At 43.3% G+C, this 16,962-nt stretch overlaps 1 protein-coding gene across 3 annotated transcripts in view; it reads left to right on the top strand.

Moving 5' to 3' along the window:
* Window positions 1-16,927, top strand: part of GPR89A (G protein-coupled receptor 89A) — a 32,011-nt gene extending 15,084 nt beyond the window's left edge. For all 3 annotated transcript variants that reach the window (XM_016143210.2, XM_036234975.1, XM_036234974.1), the window contains 8 exons: window positions 1-81; window positions 7,813-7,922; window positions 9,856-9,944; window positions 10,518-10,610; window positions 13,538-13,633; window positions 15,166-15,255; window positions 16,104-16,169; window positions 16,312-16,927. In XM_016143210.2, coding sequence (XP_015998696.1) covers window positions 1-81; window positions 7,813-7,922; window positions 9,856-9,944; window positions 10,518-10,610; window positions 13,538-13,633; window positions 15,166-15,255; window positions 16,104-16,169; window positions 16,312-16,518 — 832 coding nt within the window. In that variant the 3' untranslated portion in view covers window positions 16,519-16,927. The remainder of the gene's footprint in view (window positions 82-7,812; window positions 7,923-9,855; window positions 9,945-10,517; window positions 10,611-13,537; window positions 13,634-15,165; window positions 15,256-16,103; window positions 16,170-16,311) is intronic.
* The last annotated feature ends 35 nt before the right edge of the window (window positions 16,928-16,962 follow it).

The raw sequence follows: 16,962 nt of genomic DNA, 5'->3' as shown, positions 1-16,962 counted from the left end.
GAATGTGACGGACACAGACATTCTAGCCCTGGAGCGGCGGCTGCTCCAGACCATGGATATGATCATAAGCAAAAAGAAAAGGTAAGAGATCGGCTCATTGAAAAACGTGTACTGTCAGAATTATTTCTCAGCAAGAAAATTTAACAATGAGTTGGTATTAACAGGGAATTTCATCTTATTCATTTTCATTGTAAGTTAAGGTACCGTCAAGGACTTGGCATCTTGTCCTGTACGAAAGAGAATTTTAAAATGCAACCTTATTTCTTGACTTTAGGTAAATTCCCTTGACATGAATTGTTAGAATATTTTTTATATTTGAAGGTATTCTACATTGGATGTTTTATAAAAGTCTGTTGTCTGGCATTTTTACAAACTTTTTCATGCCCGACTTCGATCTTTTTAACTTCATTTTCTCCAACTACTTTAAAAAAATTCTCCAAGTCTCTAGCTATTGTTGTTTTTATTATTTTAAAAGTACTTTTGAATTTTATGTTTTCAAAGGGATCTGTATCACAGTGGGTAAAGCATAGGCTCCAGACTCAGGCCGCCCGAGTGGGAGCCCTTGGCCTACAGCTCAGTGACCTTGAGCTGGTCACATGACCTCCTTATGTCTTGGTTTCCCCTTCTGTAAAATAACAATGAGTTGATCTGTAGAGCCCTTGGAGCAGTGAATTATACTTAGCTAAGGAAAAGTGTTGAATTTGTTAGTAATCTCTACGGGATAATCATTTAATGCTTTGCCTTCATTTATAAATTCATACATTCATTTACTTAATTATAAGAGCCCTAATTCATGTCAGGGAGTGTACTAAATGCTGAGTAGATAGAATGATGAATGAGATAATCCGTTCCTACCTTCATGAAACTTATGAGTCCACCGTCTTTATTAAAGTTACTATTGCCCATGTAAAAACGGTGATTTTAAATTGCATCAGCATTTTTGCATTTCATGTTTCTTTCACACTTTTCTATTGTAAGACCTGTAGTCAAGTCAAAGAAGCCTTAATGTAAGAGATAACAATAGGATGATAAAGAGGCCGATATTCACCAACCTTATTTGCCTCTGTTTCTGTACCTCTTTACTAGGATATTAGAAGTAGATAACACATCTGTATGCATTTATTTACTTACATGTGTTTTGTTTACATTCATTCTACACAGCTCATTTTATGTGAATGAATATCAATGCAGATTTTTAAACCATTAAAATAAGAACATTATTCAATATTGGAAAATACTTATATAAGAACAATACTATTTTAATTCCCAAGAACATTCTCCCTTTTACTGTATTTCTTGTATTCATATAGAGAGATGACTATAAATCACGACCCATGTCAAGCGTGGAGGTGTACTTTTAAGCCATTTCCTCACTGGTCATGGTCAGTAACTGGCTCTGATCCACACACATTCTGCGATAGGCCTTGTGTAGTTAGGATCTAGGATAGTTTGTGGTCCAGCAGTAGGTCTTATTAATTTGAGTGGCTCTCAAATGACAGCATCCCATTTTGACCTGATTATCACAGTTCTTCCTCAGTGGAGCGCACAGGGCAGATAGACAGCTAGTGTGAGAGTCCTGGGGCCCTTAGGAGTCATACAGAGGCCATGCTGTTTACCAAAATGTAGAAAAACCATTTTCACACGTCGAGTTCTAGAAGAGTGGTGACTAAAAGCCATCTTCCAGTCTAACAGCAGAGGGCCATAGTGAGATGACAAACAAGAAAAATAACGTCTGTTCCAAACAAGAAAAGTTAGTGGTTGAAACGGGGGCAGGAAAGAGGCACACTGTCTTCTCGCCTGGAATGCTGAGTGGAAGACGCGGTTTATAGTATTTGGGCAACATTCATCAAAAAACGAGTTCAGAGAGTACACACGTGCTGCTTTAGTGATCAAAGCCTTCAGCTTTTTTTCAGGCCGAGAGAATTAAGCGACTTATTATTTTGTTTTGTTTTTCTGCTGACTTAGATATTAAACCTTTTGTTTTGGTAATCTGTGATAGAGCCGAAATACAGCCTCTGTTCATAAACAATAGGAGTACAACTTTGAAACTACGGTTTCGTGGAAGATAGAAGACATAGCTGTGAACTACATCACGGTGTGATGGAATGAATTTGAGCTAGATGGTCACTTTCCAATGCACCTGTTAAGCTGTCTTGAGCAAATACTAGACTCTCAGTTTCCTCATTTGTAAAATGACAGGGTTGTCTAAAGGGTCTCTAAGATCCCTTTCAACCTACAAATTCTGAGTTTATAATTTTTCACATAGCATGCGACATACGGAAAAAACTAGAGTACTATAACATGTAGAAGGTAAATGCAATCTACTACTGTGAAGAAAAAATCTTAACTTCTGCCCTTGAGGTAAGATTTTTTAGGCTCTCTTTTCAAAATCCGTAGGGATAGGGAGAGAGGGGAATACATTCACTGACAAAATTTCAGCACCAGCCACAGCTGCTGTCAAATCATGGTACAGGAGACTTCCAGGACTGGCACTGAGCAGAGTTCAAGCAAGTCCTTCCACGGAAAATCATAAAAACTAGAAAATCATTAACAACAAATATTCAAAGTCACTGGAAAATGAACAGACAGAAGTAAAAATTTAAGAGTATCAGGTAACTAACTGCATGTTTGTGGCTTTCTTGCTTGGGAGCGCTGGTCAACTACCGCCCACCCTCTCTGTACCCACTCAAGTGATAAAATTCAAATTGGCAGAGTAACTGAAAAATTAAAGGGAAATTTTTGGAAGCAAGAGAAATGCAAAAGGACTGAGCTCTAGAATCTACGTATCAACTGCCCAAATCCCTGTCTCATCACTAAACAATGCATGTGCAAAGTGAACACCAGAAAGCCTGAGGAAAAGTAGAAACTAGAAAGAAGTCTGCCTTAGAGGTACAAATGCCTCTTAATGAGATTCACAAATTTGTTGTGCCTTTGAGTGTGTTGCCTAAACTGCGTGTTAGTTGGGCACATGAATTGGAAGACAGCAAAATTCTTACTGGCTTGAGATGTCATAAGGTAGAGCTCAGGACTGGCCAAGCAATTAGAGATTTAAGGGGCACCCCTGGAAACAAAGGGGCCACAGAAAGGGTAAGCCCTAAAATCTGACTACAATGTTTCCAGAGTCTTTGTTGATCACTAATGTGCTCAGGCTCAGAGGAGACCACCAGTCAGGCTGAGAAATGGGCAACTGGAAACTGGAAAACTGAGCAGAGACGTTAGTCGCTGCACATAGTAGGTGTGACAGTTCTACAGTTTCAGTCCAGGTAAGTTAACCGCGTACTGGAGCAAAAAAACTATCCTCAGGAAAACAAAACAGATTCCAGAGTCTCTAAAACATAATATCTACAATGACAAGTTTTCAACCAAACTTACTAGACATACGAAGAAACCATGCAACCATATTGAGATAAAAAGCAATGAGTAGACACTTAACTCCAACTAGGCCCAGATAATAGTTAGCAAATAGACTTGAAAGCAGCTATTATAAATACATTCCAAGAAATGAAAGTATAATATAATTAATGAACCAATAAGGATTCCCCCAAAAGAAATGGATACTATATTTTTTAAAAAAACAAAAGGAAATTCAAAAGGTAAAAACTACAGTAATGAAATGAAAATTTTACTCGGTTGACTTAGGAGAATTGAGATGACAAAAGAAAGAATCAGCGAATAAGTTATATCAATCAAAATCATTCAGTCTAAATAATAGAGAAATAAAAAATCAAAGGGAAAAAAGAAACCAAAGTCTCAGTACAAAAAAATATCAAGCAGTCCAAAATACTTGTAGTCGGTGTCCTAGAAGAGAGACGATAAAAGTATTTGAAGAAATAATGACCAAAAACTTCCCAAATTTGGTGGAAAACATTAATTTACAGATTTAAGAAGCTTAAAGAACCCCAAGTAGGATAAACACAAAACTACACCTGAGTTTGTATAGTCAAACTGTTAAAAGACAAAAATAAAGACAAAAGCTTAAAGCAGCAAGAGAAAAATGGTACATATAGGGAAAAAATGAAAAAAGTAATGGTCATTCAACAAGTTTACAGGATACAAAATAAACATACAAAAATTTATTGCATCTCTAGCAATTAAAAATACAGTACCAATTACAATCACAAAAAGATGAAATACTTAGGTGTACTTCTAACAAAATATGTATAGGATTTATATGCTGAAATCTATAAAACAAATCAGTCTCTCTGATGTCGGAGTTTATTGTACAGCTATCATAGTCAAGACTGTGGTTTTAGCAGAAGTATAGATAGACACATACATCAATGGAAACAGAATAAAGAAATCCAGCCAACTAATTTTTTCCAAAGGTGCGATTGCAATTCAGAGGAGGAAAGATAGCTTTTTCAACAAATGGTGCTGAAGCAATTGGACATTCATAGATTTTTTTTTTTAAAAGGAATCTTAAGTCTCACACCTTATACAAAAATTAACTCAGTGTAAAATGTAAAACTTAGGGGAAAAAAATAAGAAAATATTTGGGATTGGGGACTAGCAAAGAATTCTTAGACTTGACACAAAAAAACAGTCCATCAAAGGAAAAATTGATGAATTGGACTTCATTAAAACTAAAAACTTTTACTCCATGAAAGACACTTTTTAGAGGATAAAAAGACAAGTTACAGACTGGGAGAAAATATTTGCAAACCACATATCTGAGAAAGAACTAGTATCTAAAATATATAAAAAACTTTCAAAATTTGGAGTAAAAAAATAACTCCAGTTAGAAAATGGGCAAAAGACATGCACAGATATTTCATGGTATGGAATATACAGATGGCAGTGAGCACCGGAAGAGATTTTAGCATCATGAATCATTGGAGTGTTTGTTAAAGAACAAAAATTTAACCAAGTAAATTTAAAGATCTAATTGGCTTTATCGAACAATTAATGAATCAGGCAGCATCCTGTCTCATAAATAGAAAGGTGCTGTACAAAATGGAGATTTTTATAGACAGAAGGAGGGTAGGACAAGAAAGTTAAATTCTTTCAGGCAAGTGGATTATTTCAGCCAAGGTCACCTTCCCTTAGGGGAAAGCAGGGGGTCTTATTAAACAGCTGACCTCACTAGTACTGGCCAGGAAGTTCTAGACCGATTAGTCTAAAATCCCAGGCCTGGGAGAGGCTGAAACTACAGTCAGGCTAGGTACTGAGTCTTGGTGACTCCATTTTGGATCTATTGTTCCTTTTTTTAACAAGAGAAATGCAATTAAAACCACAAGATATTATTACGCATCTATTAAAATGACGAATTCGTGGCAACACTAAATTCTAGAAAGGATACAGAGAAACCGAATCACTCATACACTTCTGGTTAGCATCGAATAGTTTAGTACCTCAGAACAAAGTTTAGCAGTTTCTTAAAAAGCTAAACATGCAACTCCCACACACCCAGCAGTTGCATTCCTGGGCATCTGTGCCAGAGAAGTGAAGACTTAATGGTCACACAAAAACTTGTACACTAACATTTAGAGCACTTTTACTTCTAGTAGCCAAAAATGGGAATAACCCATCTATCTTTTAATAGAGGAATGGTTAAAGGGTGGCACATCCATCCCACAGAATACGACTGAGTGTTATTAAAAAGGAATGAACAATCGATACGTGAAACACCCTGGGTGAATCTCCAGAAAATTCTGCTGTGTGAAAAAAGCCAGCCCACCAAGGTCACCTATTGTATGAGTCTATTTTTGAAATGACAGAATGGAAATGGAAAAGAGCTTCATGGCCGCCTGGGTTTAAAGAGGGGCGGAGGTGGGAGGAGGAAAGTGAGCTATTCCGGGGGCGACGTGAGGGACCCTCGTAGCGATGGAAATGCGCTGCGTTCACCCCCAGGATCGGTTCCCTGGTCGTGAAGACGTTTCCACTGGGGAAAGCGTGTGTGGCCTCTCTCTCTATTATTTCACAACCACATGCAAATCTACAATTATCTCAAAGCGATAATTTGCAAAGAAAAGTCACTGCCGACCTCCCACCAGAAACAGTGGGCTGTCACACTTCAACTATAGGAGACACTTTCCGCCCCTTCACCGCAGACTGCCACCACCAAACCTCAGCCCAGTGCATCTGCTTTTCCAGATTGCGGGTTTTGAAATGGCGTTCAGCTAATAATAGATAGACTCTTGCTCCGGCTGCCCCTGTTATAAAGACGCCACAGTACAGCGGTCGTGGTGGCGGTGGTGACGATAGTGAAGAGAGTTCGAGATGGAAGTCACCTGCTTCGCCGGTACCTCATGCTGTTTTCAATTCTTTGTCACCACATCTCAGGAAGTTGGTTGTTGTTACCCTTTCTTTTTAAAACGTATGAATATTTTTCGTCTGCATCCTACTTGGTGAGAGCCAAATTGGTTTAGAGTTAAGTGATCGATTTGAAAGTGAAAGTGAGTTTTTTACAACAAGGCCACACATGTCCGTGCAGCCAACTTCACTCCTCTCTGCCTGTTACGGGGCCACAATACAGTGTCGGTCGCCTTCACGTTGGTGACTAGTGCCACTCGACGCCAGCCACTCCATGTGCGGTGTATAGGCATGCAAACAAAGGGCACGAGAAATGTCCTCTGTGCCCCCCCCGCCCCCAGTCCCGTCCTCCAGTCAGCGTGATAATGGAAACGAACTTCAGACGGGTGAGATACGGTCTCCTCCTCCTTCATATTCTCATCCCAGCTTTCTCACCGACGAAGGTGTGAACACTACGGGTTATGAGTTCACGTCACGAGGCCAGCCTCTTCTTGGTTATCAGCTGCGTCTTCCAGCGTGGCTGGGTTACAGCGAGCGTGTGTACCATTAAAGGGCAAGACAGAAGGAGCTAGAACTTGGAGCTGTATCCCGTTCACTCGGCGTGGGTCATTTCAAAGAGGAAAGGGTTAAGTCAGCGTGGCCAACACACCTAACATTCCTTGTCGTTAATGGCGTCTCAGCATGGCTTAGAGACCCTAGCCCGCAGGACCGCCATTTGGTCGTGTGCATTGGTCCCAACCATAAATTCCAGGCTCGCTTCTTCCTCCTCACCACTTCTGTCCCTGGTCAGCCAAAACCGGCCACCTCGAATTAGAGCTTTCTTTAGTCCTGCTACTCGATTTTTATAAGACTCATCCTGGTTCATTTTAGGCCTATTGACCTTGACCCATCAGGTGACCATTCATGCACAAATGGCCTTAGTTTTCCTCCCAAGGACCCTTCTAAATGCCCCTGCGGCCTTGAGCTGCCATCGAGGCGATGGTTGTCAGCAGACCGGGAGGACAAGGGGAAGGGGGCCTCCGTTCCTGTCGATTTATTCGGTAGTCGGGGGCGGCTGGAGTTTGAGGAGAATGACAGTGTTTTAGAAGAGTCCAGGTACATGTGATTTCACTGGGTTTTCCACCTTTGTCTGCTTTTGGAAAGAAACGTTTGTTGAATTCCTACCCTGTACCCAGTGCCTTAGGTGTGTTAGCTACTATTTTTATTTTGTCCTCAAGTGATATAACAGTAGTAATTATTAACATCTGTAGAGTGCGGTGCAGTTGACAGCGTGAGTTGTTAAATATTACCTCATCGATCTTCACAACCATCCGAGAGGAGGCAGTGACGGCTCCGAGGTCCCACTGCCTCGGATGGCGGAGCCAGTCCTCGGGGTGATGGCCTGCTCCCCACGCCGGGTCTTCCGCCAGGCCACACCGGGTCTGGGCGGGCAGCATTTCTCCCTGAACAGCTCCACACATGGAGGGGCCATTACGAACGGCAAGGCGGATGGGAATGGGCCGTGACGCTTCATGCTTCCTCGCTGAAGTGTGTGTTTGCTTGTTTTTTTTTTCATTTCAGGATGGCAATGACACGGAGAACTATGTTCCAGAAGGGAGAGGTGCATAACAAACCGTCGGGATTCTGGAGAATGATCAGGAGCGTCACCACCTCAGCACCAGGAAGCGAAAGTATCCTCTGTCCCTCTGCTTGGTCCCTTTTTTGTTTTCCAGTTACAGTCGACATTCACCGTCATGTTAGCTCCAGCGAACGGCACAGTGGTCAGACGCTCACATGCCCGAGGCAGGGACCCCCGCTAACCTGGTGCCCACCCGGCACCATTCGTTCTCATCCCGGCGCCAGACGAGGCTCCGACTGCACTGGAGCCCGGCCGGCCGGCGCCGGGCGCAGGAAACGTGGAGCGTGCACAGTCACCTCCGCAGCCCCCACGGACGGTCGCAAACCAGAAAACCATTGTCTCCGAGCAGAAGGGCTCCTGACAAGTCAGTCTTTCCATTTTACAGATAAGAAAACTGACTCAGGCAGGCGGAGTCACCCGGCGGTTTGTGGTTTGTGGCAGAGTCGGCGCCAGAGCTGTGGTGTCCCCTGCTCAGGTCTCTCCGCTCCACTGCTCGCTTCTCAGCTCTGAGAAACCGCCACGAAACAGACGGTCCCTAAAATGGTGGTTCACGAACGAGGCGGGGAGGGCCCGTTCCCAGAGCAGTAATCCTCAACGACGCTCAGGCAGCCTCTGTATTTCCAGAATCAAGGAAAGTGGGTTAATGGATTTTTCTTGGCCCAGCCGGCCGCAGTATGAAACTGATTTCCAAATTGAGTAATCAAATCTCTTTGGCTATCAGGCTATTAAGTCAAAACTTTGGGGGCCCAGAGCTGACATGGCATGTTCCTGCTTCCTTCTCTGGCCTGAGGGCATAGAAATTCCCTTTTAGTTCAGTTAGAGGAGAAGGATATAACCTGTTCTTGCTGTAAATTATCATATAACTTTCTGTGTCAAATGCCGGTAAGAATTAGATCAGAAAAAGGTAGGCTGACTATGGGAGAGGGGAAAGAAGGATTACTTTAAATCTGTTTAATCAAGAAACACTTCTTTCACATCTCCTGTTTCCGGCCAGAGTGCTAAGGGGTAACACGAACATAGTACCTGTCCTCAGACTGTCTGTCATGAGAGAGGCAGACGTTTAAACAGGTAAACAGGTTGTTTAGTGACCTGGACCACGCCCGTGGCCAACACTGCCGAGGAAGCCCTGGGGGCACATCCTGATTTGGGCAATAGTGGGAAAATCACAGAGGAGGGAGCGTTTAAATTCAAGTCGTTGCTTCTGTATTCAAAGGGGCTCTCTTTACTATTTTTATTACTTAAAAATCCACAACAGCCAAAGTTTAGGTTTAAGCTGTCTTAGTGACAATAAGTCAAGTCAACAAAAGTATCAAAATCCTTTAACCTCTCTGAGCACCATTTCCTGAGTGGAGACCTCACTGAATTATCAGCAGTGATATCGCGTAATAGAAAGAGCAGATCCGGGCCGACTGCATCCATGCCCGTTAGCTGTGTGACTTCCAGCTGGTTAAATGACTCTCCGAGCTTTACTTTCTTTGTCTGCAAAAGGGATAACGACACCCATCTCATGGGATTGTTTTGAGAATAACAGAAGATAATGTCTAAAGAACTAAAGAAGTGAATGTCTAGAAATCCTAGGCTGTGTTAGAACGTAGTAAATACTAATTTCCTTTCCTAACACTGTATTTATTCAGATAATTAGGAGAAACTAGCCTATATAATAGGTGTTTTTATCATGTAACCATTTGAGGTCTCAGAGATGACATCTGACTTTAACTAGATAAAACAGAAAAGAAGCAGAATCATCTGTCTGAGCTACCTGAGCTCATGAGACACTGCGTGGTGGGTGTCTGGTGGCGATGCCCTTGGCAGAGGAGCTGTCACACACCTGAGTCGGAGGCTGGGCTATGGCTGTGAAGCAGGAGATTGGAACTCTAGGCAGTTCCTAGGGTCCACTGTAGGAGAAACCAAAAGTGTAGGCTTTCTTCATTTCTATTTCTTGAAACTTCTGTGTGATTTAAACCTTGATGCCCATTCTGTGCCAGATCTCACTCTTATTCAACAGGAAGTGGACGCGTTGGAAGAACTAAGCAGGCAGCTTTTTCTGGAAACAGCTGATCTATATGCTACCAAGGTACAGAGCAAGGAAACTGAGTGTGCTTTTTGTCAGTATGATGGAAGGGCGAACAAGACCAAGTGGCTTGTCCTCTGTGGCCCAGCAGTGCAAGAGACACCTCATAGCTTCCCTGTCAGCCGTGAAGCTTAGGGGTCTGGAGTCGTCATGACATCGCTCCTACGGCTAGCAAAATCCTCCTTAATGGACCCCTCTTGACAGCAGGAATAAGGGAGATAGTCAGCAGAGGCCTTTCACCGTCTAGAGTGGTGGGGCACGCCACTTCCTGGGGACCCAGGATCAGGACGGTCTCACCCCTCCGATTGCTTTGTGTTCCCTTGCAAGTTAGCGATGTTGTCAAAGCTACGAGACGCCCAAGTTGTTATGACAGTGTAAGTAGCTAGTGCGCGCAAGGGGTTTATCCCATTTTCTGGCTTAAAGTGAGCGTTCAGTAAGCGTCGCCCGCTACCATTGTTTTAATATTGTTCCCATATGTGGTTTTTTGACTCGGCCTGAGTGGCCATTCATTTTCGTTAATTATATAAATTTATGTGTTGCCGAGACTGACCATGTTTCATGTTTGTTTTTCCTCAGGAGAGAATAGAATATTCCAAAACTTTCAAGGGAAAATATTTTAATTTTCTGGGTTACTTTTTCTCTATTTACTGCGTTTGGAAAATTTTCATGGTAAGTGTATTATTTTTAACTGTCAGGGTCAGGTGGTTTTCCCTGGTAATGGCAGAAAGACAAAAGTGGGTTTGATTGCGGCATTGAACTAAATTTCAAGCTAAATGTCGAATCTAGTCGAGTAAACAGAGAATGTGATCTTTCACATATTTGAGCCTCTTTTTTCCTTCTCCTTTTCAGGTCACCTAGAAAAGGGAGGTTGCATTTTTCTTCTGTCAGAAATCATTAATAAGGTCTTAGATTATGCAACATATGAAGTGATTATAGAAGTTTATTTCGCAGCCTGCTTTCTGCGGTATCCATGAGCATATGACTGTACTTAACTCTACTCCTACCTTCAGCTAAGAACAGAACCACCTGTCCCTTTTAATTACGTGTGGAGACCTAAGAAAATTAAGTCCAAAGTAAATTCTAAAACATTTCTATAGATAAATTCATCCCACGTGATCATGGCTCTTATTCTCTGTGGCCGTCCCATAAAGTTCTGTGTTCTGTGTGCATTGTATGTGCATTATCCGTCTGGTCACTCTGCAGGTATTAATGGACTTCAGTGCGATTATAGAAAAGGCTGATGTGACTTTCTGGTTCAGTGATTGTTCCACTGAGGCTGTTTGCACAAAGAGGAGCTTTGTCAGCTTGTTAGTTAATTTTTGATCAATGTAGATGAATGGAGGATTCTGGATTTAACAGCTCTAAGGTTATAATAACTTGATGTCAGTACTTATTCATTTTAAATCGATTCAGTGGGAGAGGATGAATGAAGAAAGCTAAGCTACTAAAACATTTTTCCTGAGATGCAGCCTTCGACAGTGTTATGAGGTATAATTGACATTCATTAAACTGCACATATTTAAAGTGTGCAATTTAGTAATTTTTGACCAATGTATACACCGTGCAACAACCGTCACCATGATCTAGATTTCCCTGTTCTGGGCATTTCATGTAAATAGAATTGTACAATTTGTGTGTGAGAGGCTTCCTAACTTAGCAGAATGTTTCGAGGTTCGTCTGTGTCGTGGCCTCTATCAATACTTTGTTCCTTTTCATGGCTGAATAATAGTGATTCCATCATATGTGTGTACCACACTTTTAGTTATCCATTCATCAGTTGATGGACATTTGGGCGGTTCCCAGCTTTGGGTCATTATAAATAATGCTGTTATGAGCAGTCATGTATTAAGTTTTTATGTAGACACGTGTTTTCATTTCTCTTAGGTATATACCTGTGAGAATAAAACTGTTGGGTCACATGCTAACTGCGTGTTACGCTGCCCACTGCCAGGCCGTTCTCTGCGTTCCCACAGCAGCGTGAGACGGTGCGAGCCCTCACGCCCTTGCCGGCCCTGCTTATCTGCCTATCAGTAATAGTCGTCCTAGTGGGTGCGACGTGATCTCCCTCTCATTTTTAATATTGGCAACTTGTATCTTTTCTCTTTTTTCCCTGATCAGCCCAGATAGAGGTTTATCCATCTTATTGAACTTTTCAGAGAACCAGCTTTTGGGTTCATTAATTTTCTCTACTGTTTTTCTGTTTCTTTCATTGATTCCTGCTCTGATCTTTATTATTTCTCCTCTGATGCCTATTTTGGGTCTTCTTTTTCTTAAAGTGGAAACAAAGATCGTCAGCTTGAGCCTTTTTTAATGTAGGTGTTTTAATGCTCTAAATTTCTTGCTAAGCACTATTTTAGTTGCTCACAAAATGCAACTTTTTTTGATAAGTTGCATTTTTATTTTCATTCAATTCAAAATACTTTCTGATTACCCTTTTGATTTCTTCTTTGGCTCGTGGGTGATTTAGAAGTAAGTTTTAAAGTATTTGGGGACCTTCCAAATATTGTTCCGTAATTGATTTCTAACTTAGTTTCATGTGGTCTGAGGACATACTTTGTATGATTTGAATCCTTTTAAGTTTAAAGTCCTGTTGGTTTTATGCTTTATGTATTTTAAAGCTCTCTTATCGGGTAGACATTTAGGGCCATTTATGTACCCTGTGTTGAAACGCTCCTTTTATCATTACAGAATGACTCTTTTAATCCCTGGCAATATTTCTTGTGTGAACTCTACGTTGCTGGTATTAATATAAACATTCCCCTTTCGTTCGATTAGTGCTGGCATAATGTCTTTTTCCATCCTTTCACTTTCAAGCTGTGTGTATCTCTGTTTGAATCAGGTTTCCTATAGCAACATATCGTTAGGTCTTGCTTTTCCGTCCAGTCTGACAGTCCCTGCTGTGTAATGAGCATGTTCAGACCAGGAGTCAGCCATCTGCAGCCCACAGACCAAATCCAGCCACCACCTGCCTTTGTAAATAAAGCTCTTTTGGAGCGCAGCCAAGCCCGCCCACCTTCACACCGCCTGCAGCCGCTCCCGCTCAGCAGTGGCAGAGCTCACCCGCTCCTGGGTTCTGCCTTCGCGTTTCATGTGATTGTTGGTTCGATTGGGTTAAAACAACCACATTTTTATGTTTTTTGTGTCATCTGTTCTTTTTTCCCTTTTTTCCCCTGCCTTTTTGATTAATTGGATGTTTTTCATAATTCCGTTTGCTCTCCTTTGCTGGCTCGTTGCGATTGCTGTTAGAGCGTTCAGAAAATAGCCCCGAGAAGTAAGGTCCTTGGTCTCTCACACTGACCTCATCGACCAGGTCGTTTGTTGCCTGTCTGGCTCCTGATAAACGAAGCTGCATATGTCATAGCCTGTTCCCCTGCACTCTTTACAGAAAAGAAAGAAAGGGCAGTTCAAGACTTCTGCTTGCCAGATGTGCCTAGCCAAAGCAGATTTCTGACGTGTAATGCGGATTGAGAGTAGAATTGCATTTTTAGGAACATCCACCTATAAGATACATTGCGGTGATTAATTCATTATCTTGAATCGCTTTTTGAAATAGCGCTCATTGAGATGCTCTAATGTAAAGATCTATATCTCCGCAGGCCACCATTAACATCATTTTTGACCGAGTTGGGAAAACCGACCCTGTCACCAGAGGCATTGAGATCACTGTGAATTATCTGGGGATCCAGTTTGATGTAAGAGTTGTATCGAGATCCTGGTTTCTTATGTTTCTTTCTATTTTCTCTGCTATAAATTACAATTGTTAAGAGTCTAATTCCTAACTACAGGTATTAGCATCTGTTTTTGCTCGTCCCACTCTCCTCTGTATATTGGACATTCAGATGGCAGACTGGTGAAGGGCATAAAACCATAGTTACTGACCGGGACGTGCCGGCTGTCTCTGCAGCTCCTCCCGGCTCCTCTGTAGCCGCTGCCACTCCCCAGTGCCTCCCCGTCGAATATCCAGACACCGCTCTCTCTCGTACTCGATAAGATCTTCAGACATGCAGCTTACCTTTGATTCCTCTGGTAGAAAATTAACTACTAATTAGTGTTCTTTGTTAGCACTGAAATGATTTCTGCTGTAAAAAAAATTATCTTTATCAATTAATGTGGACTTTGAGCTAAAGGCGGTAGCTGTAACCTGCGCACAAGTATTTTTAGTCCTCTTTCCAACTGCTTTGTCATACCACTGTCGCCTAAACACGGTCTTGTACCAGTTCAAGTTTAATGTCCTTACTTGTAGAATAGAGTATTTTCCGGGTATGTGTTTGGCCAGTGTCCCGTTCCTTGTCCCTGTGAGGGCCTCGTTCCCGTGCTGTGGCCGTGGCCACAGGCTGCGTGCCACCCCCAGCCGTCCGTCTCAGCTGGGCCTGCCCCTGGCGGCTGCATGCAATGAAAGCGAACCGGAGGAAATGGGGCTCCCGCCTGTAGGAAACAGCTCAGAGCGCACGCTTTTCGATGGCCGACCAGCAGCGTCTCCTGTTTCGCGTGGCAGAGCGTGCACTCGCTGTCCTGCAAGCAGTGAGCAGGTCGTGCTGTGCCTTCCCCTTTCAGATGAGAGATGCCATTCAGGTGCTGTGTGCCACCTGTGATTTATTTATATGCTTTATATAATTCATAATTCTGAATACAATCTTTTAGATGTTAGTAATAGCAGCTCTCCCTAGATACTTTTCAGACCTGAATCAAGCACAGGGCCCCAAAGCTGCCCGTCACTGTGAAGCAGTCCAAGAGGAGAAAAGGTATCATCATGTGATTCAAATTGAAGGTCAGCTGCTTCCTAGACCATGGCTTGGAATGTCTGTATATTCTTTTATTATAAAAAGAAAAATTCTTAGTCTTAGGTGATCAGACGACTGTCATTCATTATTTAAAAATAATCAAGCTGCTATTTGATTTCCTTTTAATTCATGCTTTTCACTTAACACCTTGAAGCTCTATCACTGCTTCGTTTCTTCTGATTCGTAAGTGTTATTCTCATCACTGCAGTTGCTCCCGTCCTTAAGCCTCGATTCAGTCTGCTAATAAAGCGGTCCCCCGCGGCCTTCCTGCAGGCGTGTTCGTCGCCTCTCACTGTCCTCCCTACCTAAATTGTTTTCGATCAGGCAGGGCCTAGTGAAGTCCCCTGTCGCAGTCACAGAAGCCATCAGAGGGTACCTTCTTAGCCTTCACATCCCTCGCGCAGAGATTTAACAGATCTTTTTTTTCCCTATTACGGTGGCAGGTGAAGTTCTGGTCCCAACATATTTCCTTCATCCTGGTTGGAATAATCATTGTCACATCTATCAGAGGACTGCTGATCACTCTTACCAAGGTATGTTGTGTCACGGACTTAAAAAGTACTTATTTGTTTAATTGCATGTGGTTCCATGAAATAATTTTACCTAAAGAAGATTTCTGCCTTCTGAGATCTGAGAACAGTCACAAATATTTCAAAGAGATACAACAGAATTATAAAAGTTAAACTAATGTATAAATTGATGATGTATTTAGATCATATACCAATCGGATACAAACAGCTAGCAAAGGTCATAGCGTGAGACCAGGGTCTGCTTTGTTCACTCCGGCACCGGCATCTGGAACGGAACCCGGCACGGGGTAGGCAGGCACTCGGCAGATGCTGGAATGAAGGAGCTGGGTCTCTGAGGCTGGCGTAACTGACAGCCACTTGTCAGGAGGGTGTGGACTCAGAGAAGCAGAATGTTCAGCTGTTTGCTCATCAACATAGGAAAGCTCCATGGAAGGTAAATCCTCTGGTAGAGGAGGTGGAGATTCCAAGATCCAAGCATTTGAGTAAAAGAGGAGGTTGGGAGAGGAGGAGACGGGATCCTCAGGCATCTAGGACAATTTTGGAAAGAGCTCAGCAGCCTCATAACAATCACAGTGACGGTCCTACGTGTGACGTGGTTTCTGAAAAGTCTGATAGCGATCGGGATCCTTTCACGTTATGGTGTAATACTCAAACCGCCACCAGCTGCCCGTGGGAAAGCTGTCCCTGGATGGTTTCCCAGCCGCCTGGACAGCCTCAGTCCTGGGAACTGTTCCACCCGGGATCGTGGCACAGAAGGGTCACTCAATTCGATGTCAGCCATGCGGCTCGATGCTCTGACGCAGGCGTCTAGCAGAGCCGCGTGAACCCACCTCTTCTCCCTTTCTTGACAGTTCTTCTACGCCATCTCAAGCAGTAAGTCTTCCAATGTCATTGTCCTGCTGTTGGCACAGATAATGGTAAGTTTAACAAACTCACTTCAAGTTTACAATGGAAAAATGCCAGACACGTGTGGTATACTTTTAAGTATTTTAACCACTTCCTCCGCCCCGTCCCTCATGCACTTGGAGTGACTTCTGGGTCTCCATGTACGGCTTCCAGGGCATGTACTTCGTCTCGTCCGTGCTGCTGATCCGAATGAGCATGCCACTGGAGTACCGCGCCATCATCACGCAGGTCCTCGGAGAGCTGCAGTTCAACTTCTACCACCGCTGGTTCGACGTCATCTTCCTGGTCAGCGCCCTGTCCAGCATACTCTTCCTCTACCTGGCTCACAAACAGGCACCGGAGAAGCATATGACGCCTTGAACTCACGCCTGTCACAGACTGCTAACAGGCCAGTGGTGTCAGAATTTGGATAGAAGAGGGGAAAAACGGAGGGGACCGGGGCCTGGTATTTTTTAAGCCAACAATGCTGGGGTAGCACGAGCTGCCTCCAGCTCTGCCTTCTGCATCAGGCGGTACTGTGATCGTGAAGCCAGTACGCAGCCGAGAGCAGCCTGCGTGGGTCCCAGGAGGGTGCGGCGTGGAGGGGTGGGTGGGAAGGAGCTAGGAGTCTGCAGGGGGTGGGGAGGTGGGGGGACACACGGGACCCCTGCAGCAGGAGCCGTCTAAGGCAGCTGGGCCGGACATGGAGGACGGCCAAGTCAAGGTTCACGTGGATGGGGAAGGTCATGGCTTTCCCTCGAGACTTGCATTAAAATTGGAGGTGGTGATGCTTCGGCCTCAGCTTCATTTAACCGGATAGCTCGG

The sequence above is a fragment of the Rousettus aegyptiacus genome, unplaced genomic scaffold (assembly GCF_014176215.1).
Source record: "Rousettus aegyptiacus isolate mRouAeg1 unplaced genomic scaffold, mRouAeg1.p scaffold_m13_p_17, whole genome shotgun sequence".
In the NCBI taxonomy this organism is placed as follows: Eukaryota; Metazoa; Chordata; class Mammalia; order Chiroptera; family Pteropodidae; genus Rousettus; species Rousettus aegyptiacus.
Note: the sequence above shows the minus strand (reverse complement) of the source record. Positions and strands in the feature narration are given on the sequence as shown.